General features: G+C 35.2%; 2 protein-coding genes across 3 annotated transcripts; one reads left to right on the top strand and one right to left on the bottom strand.

Annotated features, from left to right (window-relative positions):
• Positions 1-499: 499 nt before the first annotated feature.
• On the bottom strand, positions 500-7,768 carry LOC100260524 (26S proteasome non-ATPase regulatory subunit 11-like). Of its 2 annotated transcripts, none has more exons than XM_002276952.4 (2): positions 7,651-7,768; positions 500-2,043 (listed from the first exon to the last, which is right to left on the bottom strand). In XM_002276952.4, the coding sequence occupies exon 2, from the start codon at positions 2,016-2,018 to the stop codon at positions 750-752; it is 1,269 nt and encodes a 422-aa protein (XP_002276988.1). In that variant the 5' UTR covers positions 2,019-2,043; positions 7,651-7,768; the 3' UTR covers positions 500-749. The 2 variants fall into 2 exon arrangements, with proteins under 2 accessions (XP_002276988.1, XP_019080612.1); XM_019225067.2 differs by having other exon boundaries at positions 6,884-7,652.
• Positions 4,189-5,447, top strand: LOC104881451 (uncharacterized). Its single transcript, XM_010661788.1, has 4 exons — positions 4,189-4,416; positions 4,513-4,629; positions 4,992-5,099; positions 5,277-5,447. The coding sequence occupies exons 1-4, from the start codon at positions 4,189-4,191 to the stop codon at positions 5,445-5,447; spliced, it is 624 nt and encodes a 207-aa protein (XP_010660090.1).
• Positions 7,769-9,649: the final 1,881 nt, after the last annotated feature.

Here is a 9,649-nt window from a genome sequence, read left to right on the forward strand (position 1 = left end):
TGAAGAGAGGAACATATGTCACCACAAACAGGATCGAGTTTTAACCATCATATACAAAAACCAGTTGTAATGATAAGTCAAACCTTTCTTGGTATTCAACAAATGTGAAATTGAAAATGTATAAAATTTCTGACACGAAGCAAGTGAACCCCTACAAATCCAAGATTCCCAAGGCAAGTATTGCAAAAGAAGACGATAAAAATAAAATGAATAGCTAAAATAATTAGGAGTTATTTGGATACACTCCTTATTTTTTATTATTAAAAAAAAAATAATAACTCTTATATAAAATAAAATGTCATTTTAAAAACCTTTAGGTATTAAAAAAATTTACTATCGTAAATTTTACAAATTTTAAATACGTAAGACTTATCATATTGTATATAAAAGTTATTATTATTTTCTATATTTAAAAACAAAAAGCTTGAAAGTGTATCTAAACAATCACTTAATATACCAACAATTTTTGTTAACACCATCACCAGCAATCTGAACTATGTTTGGTAGAAAGCATCATTCCATTGTTCGGGGGGCAGAGCCGAGCCGGGATGAACTATTACCCTGAAACACACTACAAATCTAACCCAAACAACACCCATACTCTGAGTAAATCCCAGAGCCTCAATGTGTCCAGCATTCATTCCACATGAGAAACCAAAGAAATTGCTCAAAATAAAAATAAACAACAAAAAAGCAACAAGGAAAGAAGAAAGTGGCAGCTAGAAAACTGCCTCTCACCACATGAATCTTTAAGCCATTATCTTTGCAGATCTCACGTAGAGGCTGTCCACGACCTTGCCAATGTTGGAAATGGTTTCCAATGTTGCCGGATATATGGCATCTGTCTTTGGATCTTCGAAAATTATCAGGCATCCAGCACCCTGATCTAAAGTCCCGGCAAATTTCTTATCCAAGATCATCTGGGACAACTTTTTCTCCACATGATCTACAGGCAGCTCGATCAGCTCAGCAATATGGGCAATCTCAACCCTTGAGAAAGGCTCAATCAACCTGCACAGATTCTGCTCCAGCAAGGTGTCATACAGGGAAGAGAGGTGCCTGTGGACTATCGGGTCTTCCTCAAGCTGTGCCTTGTAATTCCGCAAAGCTGTCTCAAAAAGCTTCAGAGAGCGTTTTGCATGGGCATCAGCGACAGCTTTCATGGCATCTAACTCTGGCCCAACATATTGCAAGCCTGCTTTGGATGATATTATTCCAGCCACATCATCAGCCTGGCTCACCATAATCTTGCACAGCAACATGTACTTGAGGCTAAACACTGCCCGAGGCTCTTCAAGAGCGTTGAAAGCTTCAAAAGCTTCAAAGAAATAGCTATAAGCAGTTTTATAATCTTTTTCTTCTGCATGAAGAATCCCACTCTGCAAATCTATAGTACCCTGTTGAGCAGGAGGTACATAAATAGCATTGGCTGCTGTTCTTGCCGCTGTAAGGGCAGCCTTGGCTTTTGGGAGGTTTCTCAGAGAAAAGTGGAGTTTGCTCTCCAACAAATCTATGTCCACAAGAAGAAGCTTGTCATCCAGTCTCCTGACCTCCTTGATTAAACCAGACAGCAGTGTTAATGCTTCTGAATACTCCTTGCTTTCCATCAAGAGAGCCGCAAGTCTTGCCTCAACTCGTTGCCGCAGGAAAGTTCGCTTCTCAGCCCGTGTCCAAGCCACCATTTCTTTGCAAAGAGAAATCTGGAGATCAGATGTGTTTGGAATTTTAGCTACAGCATCAATTATCCCACGGACAATTTTTGCAGTTTTTGCCTTTGGGATCAAGGAGAAAAAGGGCCTCAACTGGGTCAGAAGACTTCGAAGCTCCTCTGCCCGGCTCTCTTGCCTAAGAAGATCAGAGAGATTCGTGATTGCCTGTTCTTTTATCCGCAGGGACTCAGAGGAAGATGAAGGGTTGTCAATAACACGGTAAAGGATAGAGATGGCTTCAGAAGGGGTTTTCGCTTCTAAAGCCTGAGCAATTGACTCAGTAGTTGCTGGGAGATACGATGAAGTCATGGTCACTGATTTGAAAAATGCAAATCTGCCAAATGAAAACAATTGTGCCAGTTTAGTATAAAGAAACTTGCATCAAGCATTAAATAAACCAACTTTTGTGTTAAAGAAAAAAGAAAAACAAAAGAAAAAAATAATAATAATTAGAGAACTGTTGTCCCATGCAGTTGTCAACTAGTTAACAAAACAAATATCTGTTAGTTGCTGCTGCTAAAACCTTTCGTTAGCTTCTAAATATCTATTCTAATATGGGTGATATATGGAGTCTCAAGATGAAACATTACACCAAACACTATCACTATCATTGTGAATTGAAAGAGAAAGCTCTCAATTAGGCTGCTCTGCCATAATCCATTAGAATCTAAGTTATATATATATGTAAGAAAATGAATTATATTTCATCCCTTGAGATAAACATTTTCAAGGCAATTCACAGTTTTATATAACCAGGGTTAATACATATAGTCCCTTCTGCCCTCCATGAGCATTCCACATTGTTTATATTCTAAAATTTCAGTTTATCCATAGATAAAATTTATGGTCATAAATCCATCGTTTCTTCTGCTTTTTTGGGGCTATGTGGGGGCAGGGGAAGAGAAATTTGGCAGTTAGACAAGTTTAACTGATAGTCCAGTACCAACAAACACCTGTCTGATATCAGCCAGTACAATGACAAGGTCACGCAACATCTTTGGGCTTCTCGTGCAAGATGACATTGTTTATCAGATGAAGAGTTTCCACTGCTTGATAATATTGTTCAAATAACACATGATGCTTTGAGAAATGTATCTGGAGAACATATGTTAACCATGTACAACACAATAGTACAAACATAGAAGTGTGAACCCTTTTTTTCTATTGCCTCCTCTCCTCCCTCTGTTCTCACCTCTTCCTCCACTCCAAAACTATACGAGTAAAGTTGAAGTAATCTAAAGCACAATCTGTCAAAGGTTTTTGGACTTGAATATTGAAAATCAGGTTTCAACTGTTTGATGAAAAATCAGGAGTAGTTCCAGAAAATTAGGTATGATTTTAAGAATTTTATCAGTATACCACTTGGGATGGCTAATTAAGCCATTTTACACTCCACTTTGTATATGAACATTTGTTTTGCTGACCCAAGTCTTCTACACAGGCAGAACCGCCAAGTTCTTTCTCCGAATGACTTATCAGTAAAAGTTCTCAAGCATTTTTTCCCCTTTTGATAGATAGGCAATTTAAGACTGAAACATCTTTTATTTATGGCTCTCTGCTAGATTTTGTTAAAAATGTATCCATACCTAAAACAGAACCATAATTATGAAAACCTTGCTAGATCAAAAATCACAAATTTAACAATATTTCTAACTCTGCCAACCAAATAGCCATGTAAAAAAAAAAAAAAAAAGAAAAAAGAAACATAACATATTAAGCTTCCACAAACACAACCAGAAACAGGAATGAGAACACATATGAATTAAGAAGAGACATTATCCAAAACCTTAACTAATATAATTTAATTATATACCAGGATTGAGAAATGAGATAAAAAAATCCAAGTAAGCAAAATAACATATTTGGCAACAGCCAAGCGCTGATCCAAATTCTAGCGGAGAACCAAGAGAATGAGGTTTCTAGCACAGAAAAAAAAAAAAAGCACCCCCTGTCTCTACTCTCAAACAAAAGTTTTAGTTATGTGAACTTTTATGAGCTCATCTAAAGTGCTATGGTCTCTCCTTATGTTGGTAGCAAAGCCATCATAGCCCTTTCTGTGGGAGGTGCACCAACAATTTGCAGCCATATGAATGTCTTGCAGTATTAAATGTTCTCCTCTCCACTCTTTAAATTCCAGTGCACAAATATGTAGTGCTAAGGAAATATATATACATATATTGGGATCATTCTTATGCAGGATTTTAAATATGAAAGTCTTCAGGTGACTAGCTAACTTCAGAAAATTACTAAGAAAAAATGAGTGCATGAATTAAACTCATCCCATCAATTTCATTTGTATCCAGAAGGAACTTGCCCTACCCTAAGGTTGAAATGGTACAATTTCTTGTAGACAACAAGAGAACTACATGATAAGAAATCAGAGAAGACAAATCTAGAATAGAAGGAATAACATAAGTTATATGAAACAATCATTGAGAAGGCCTATGACCCTGTTAATTGGGACTTCTTGTAAGCGATTATGGGTAAAATGGGTTTCGGGCAAAAATGGCTAAAGTGGATTAAGTGGTGCATTTCTAGGGCAAGCTTCTCTGTTTTGGTGAATGGTACTCCCACGGATTTTTTCCGAAGCTCAAAGGGGTTGAGACAAAGGGATCCCCTATCCCCCTATTTACTTGTGATTGCTATGAAGGCTCTCAGTAGCTTGTTGGTGAGAACCCGGGAGGGAGGTTTCTTGTCAGGTTTTAAGGTGGGGGGGGGGGGGGGGGGGGAGGTGGTGAGGGAGAGGAAATTTCTCATTTGCTCTTTGCTGATGACACCATTGTATTTTGTGGGGCTTTTGTAGATCAAGTCACCAATTTATATTGGCTCCTCATGTGGTTTGAAGCTATTTCAAGGTGAGATGATTCTAATAGGATCAGTGGTTAATTTGGAGGTGTTGGCTTCGGAGATTGGTTGTAAGGTAGGGGAATTGTCGTCTTCTTACCTAGGACTTCCTTTGAGGCCTCTTACAAGTTAGAAGCGATTTGGGATGGTATTGAGGAGCAGTTTTGCAAAAGGCTCTCTTTATGAAAGAAACAATACATTTCCAAAGGGGTCCTATAATGCTAATTCGTACTATGCTTTCTAGCTTACCAATTTACTTCATGTCTTTGTTCACCATTCCAAGACCAATTAGACTAAGATTAGAAAAAATTCAAAGGGACTTTCTTTAGGGAGGAGGAGTTTTAAAGAACAAACCCCACTTAGTGAAGCGGTCGTCAATCTATAGGGCAAAGGAGAAAGGTGGGCTTGATGTTCATTTGCACTCTTTGATGAATAAAGTTCTTCTCTACAAATGGTGTTAGCATTATGCAAGTGAAGGGGATAGTTTGGAAGAAGGTCATTAAGGGGAAGTATGGGGAGGAAGAAGGAGGGTGGTCGTTTTGTGAGGTGAGAGACCCTTATGGGGTTGACTTATGAAAAGCTATAAGTTAGGAGTGGGATTTCTTTAGCTCAAAAGTTTGCTATGTTATTGGGGATGGGAAGAGTGTGAAGTTTTGGAGAAATAGTTGATGTAGCCAAGAGCCTTTCAAAGTGATGTTCCCTATTTTGTTTGCTTTATTCAAGGCTAAAGAGGCGTGGGTACCAGATTTGTGGGAGCAAAGGGAGAGAGGAGGGGTTTGGAACTTCCATTTTGCTAGAAATCCAAATGATTGGGAGTTGGATTCTATGGAGAGGTCCCTTTTTCAACAGCAAGGTCATTGGGTGAATAGGGAGCAGGAGGATAGAGTGGTTTGAAAGGGCGATAGCAAAGGAATGTTTTTTGTAAGAGCCCTTTACTCGTTGTTGGAACCAGATTGCGCTACCTTTTTTTTAGTAGGGATTATTTGGAATTCCTGGGTTCCCTCTAAAGTGAGTTTCTTTACTTGGGAAGCTTGTTGAGGGAAGGTGTTGACTTTGGACCAACTCCAAAGAAGAGGTTGCTCATTAGTCAATAGGTGCACTCTTTGCAATTAGGAGTCAAAATCCATTAACCACATTCTTCTTCATTGTGCTAAGGTAAGGACCTTATGACTATTGGTGTTCTCTTTATTTAGGATCCAATGGGTTATTTTCGCCTCTATTCGAGACACCCTTCTAGGATGGCTAGGTTATTTTGTGGGAAGAAGGTGTAGGAAGGCTTGGAGAGCAGCTCCTTTATGTATTTTTTGAACTATTTGGAAGGAAAGAAATTGAAGAGTGTTTGAAGATGAGGAGATGTTAGATCAAAGTCTTAAAAGTTCTTTCCTTTATAATCTTGCTTTGTGGATTCAGATGTACATTCATGGGAATTCTTTGTCCTTAATTGATTGTGTAGATTGGTTGGGTTCCTATTGAGGGTGGGAGCTGTTTTTTGTTTACCCCCCTTTTTTTGTTATGTTTTTCTCGCTCATTGTATACTCCTAATGTACTCTTGTGCGCTTTATGCTTTTTAATATAATCTCTTATAAAATAAAATAAAAAATGAAACCATCATTGGCAATGGAACAAAGTAGCAACCAACAGGTTAAACATTATTAATGGAAAGGGGATAATGGTGACAATGGACATAATTAATCGATCCTAGTAGGATCACATTACAAACTCATTGGATCAGTGGCTAGTAACTCAATAAATCAGGTAATAGTAGTCTGCAGACATTATGTTAGTGACTCATAAAGTGAATAGAATAAACTTTCATGTGTAAGGGCCTTGAAGTTCTAATCTTACTATATCCTACCGTGTCTAAGGTGTGACTTCTTCCAATAGTGGGAGGGCTCACAGTAATCCCGGGTATACGGGTATAGCAGTAATAGGACTTTAACCCAATAGGATAAGGCAAGTCATTTTTGAAAGCAAGAGGGCGATATGAGGTAAGAGTTTGCAGGCCAAGTCCCTAAATCTTCAATGAAGGGTAACCCCTGTCTAACGAAGTTGCCATGCATTATTGCCTATCCTATCATTCTTTTTTACTCAAGTGTCCAAAGCAGTACAGTACCACTGCTATGGTGATTTCCTTTTTTATCGGGATTACATGAAGCTTACAACCAACATCAGACCAACAACAACAAATCCAGCTAAAATAGTTGATACTGTTAATTTCTTATTTGACACAGAGAGATAGATGTTTGAGCAGATTAAACTATAATAACTATTTAACAAATGTATGCAATTGCAGTATGATTGAGATGTTCTAACTTCTAACTTCTACTTACCAAGTCAAATTAGGTGTTTATGTCATAATCTTAAGATTGAAGCTCCTTTCTAAAACAAGCCAACTACATATAGCACAAAATTCTGAGTCCCATCTCAAATAGGCAACTGGAACTCAAAATTGGAATAGTGTCCTTGTTGACATAATTTCTTCAATTTCTAGAGGCTATGGCTTTTCAATGTTATCACCTGCTAACAGAACCTTGATTGGGACAATGCATTTGCATCAGTACAATTCTCAGAAAATACAAAAATGAAGATTGCAACTATTTTCTCTGCATGCTCAAAATCAATAGGTTAATGAGCTCAAGGGAATCTGATCAAAATCACACAATTCCCAATTAAACCCACCATTTAATTTTGGATGCAATGTAAAAAATAAAAATGAAAAATGCAATTTTTCTACGAAAAGCAGGTAAATATTTTCAAAATTCTAACCAAACAATGCCCTAAAAATATGAGCGGAAAGGCAATAAAAGATATTACAGAAACGAGATTCAAAAACAATACGAATATAAGTTCAAATTAATAATATGAATATATTTGCATACAGATCTAATCCCTATTTGGTTGCTAAGAAAGTGTAGCAAAAAGAAAAAAAATCTACTTGGCTTTTCCTTTGCGAAATCAAAACAACAAATAAACCATTTCAGAAAAAAAAAAATTCTCTCTCTTCATTTGAAATCGGAAACATAAAGTTGCAGATATGAAGGCCCAAAGAGCTAGCCGGTAAAAATCAAAATAATAACGAGAAGCTGAGAAAACGTACCCGGAATTGGAAGAAGCGACGAAAGAGAAGTGAATCTCGAATGCCTTGTTTCTCAAGTAAACGTCTCTTCCGTCGAGACTCAAGTTTCAGGCTTTATTTATCAAACAACAATAAAATATTAAATAATAAATCAAGATATTTTTTTACATTTAATTTTACTTTAAAATCTTTTGGTAATTTCTTTGTAACCACTAACAAGCTAATTTTTTATTTCTTTATTAATAATTAAAATACGATTTGCAATATTATATTTTCAAAAATCAAAATATTTAGGGTTTGTTTAAAACTACTTTCGAAAATAGTTTTTAAAAATAGTTTTTGAAAACTTTTGTTGGATGTTTTATAAAACAAAAATTTGTTTGGAAGTTTAAAATATTTTTAACATATTTTTAATTTTTTAAAATATGTTTTAAAAATAATTTATATATCGTATTTTATTTTTAATCATTTTATATATTTATATAATTATTTTTTTAAATAATCGTTATAAAATAAGTGAAAACAACTAAAAAATATTCTCTAAGTAAAATAAAATATAAAATAATTTTTTATTACCAAGCCCTAAGGACTTGTTTGACAACTGTTTTTTATAATAATTTTCTATTCTTCAAAACAAAAAATAAGAAAAACATGTTCAATAATTAAAAACTATTTTCTATTTTTTGTTCTTAAAAATAGAAAGCAAAGTTGTTTTTCACTGTTTTATTTTGTTTTCTAAATATAATTTTTAAAAATAATTATAAAAACATGTAAAATGATTAAAAATAAAATATTAGATATAAAAATTATTTTTAAAACATCTTCAAAATTATTAAAATAGGTTAAAAATATTTTACATTTTCAAATGGACTTTTATTGTATAAAAAAATTCGAGAATAGTTTTTAAAAATTATTTTTAAAGATTATTTTTCAAAACTATTTTCGAAAACATCTATGAAACACGTTCTAAAATATTATATCCTACTAGCAAGAATTTTTCCTTTTTTTTTGGCGTTTTCTTGAGAGTTGTCGATAATTAAGTAGAAATTTTGAAAAAAAAATGTAATTACATAATTATTTTGTAGAATATTATTTTCCTTTAAAATCATTTAAATTTTTCAATATAAAATATCACAGGTTCAAATTTTTATCTCTTAATTATTGTTTATTTATTTATTTGTGAGACCATAAAATAGGTATAGCCGTAGGACTAAAAATTAATTTCTAAGTATGCCACTTTTATAACAACCCTTACAAATTGCATCAAAGAAGGGACAACAAGGTTATTCCTAAAGCATGCGGTTAAACACAGGGGGGTTGGCTAAACATATCATCAATGATTGCAACTTATGCTTCATTAGGAAATTTTGGATGGAACTCTTTAAGATGATAGGGTCGGAGTTTCACTTTTCTACTAGCTTTCACTCATAGATTGATAGACATACCAAAAGGGTGAACATTTTGCTTGAGTTATACTTTAGGCACTCTGCGAGTACTAACCAACAAGATTGACTAAGTTGCTAGATATGACTCAATTCTTCTATAACTTACAAATGAGATAGGTGACTAACAAGAACCTATTCAAGCTAGCCATGGGGTGCTAACTATTAACTTCTCACACCATAGTGATGGGCTACATTGAGAAAAGTTTAATGACTTTTAAGTTCGCTAAGGGGTGATAAGAGCAAGTTGACATAACCCACTCATACTCGAAGAAAACATATAAGAAGATGAAGAAGTGAGCGGAAAAGAAAATGCGACATACAAAGTATCTAGTTGGAGATCTAGTGCTTGTCAAGATACTTCCTCAATAATTCAAATCCCTAAGGGCAATGACAAGGACCTTGTAATGAGATATGGAGGCCCATTTCCTATACTAAGACAAGTAGACAAGGTGTCATATAGGGTCTAGCTCCAAGGTTGAAGATCCATCTTGTCTTCCATGCAAGCTACTTGAAGCCCTATTATGAAGACAAGGAAGATCTAAGGCGAGGGTTGTAAAAAAGAGTGCCTACAATCA

This window comes from Vitis vinifera, chromosome 14, assembly GCF_030704535.1.
Source record: "Vitis vinifera cultivar Pinot Noir 40024 chromosome 14, ASM3070453v1".
NCBI classification, from domain to species: Eukaryota; Viridiplantae; Streptophyta; class Magnoliopsida; order Vitales; family Vitaceae; genus Vitis; species Vitis vinifera.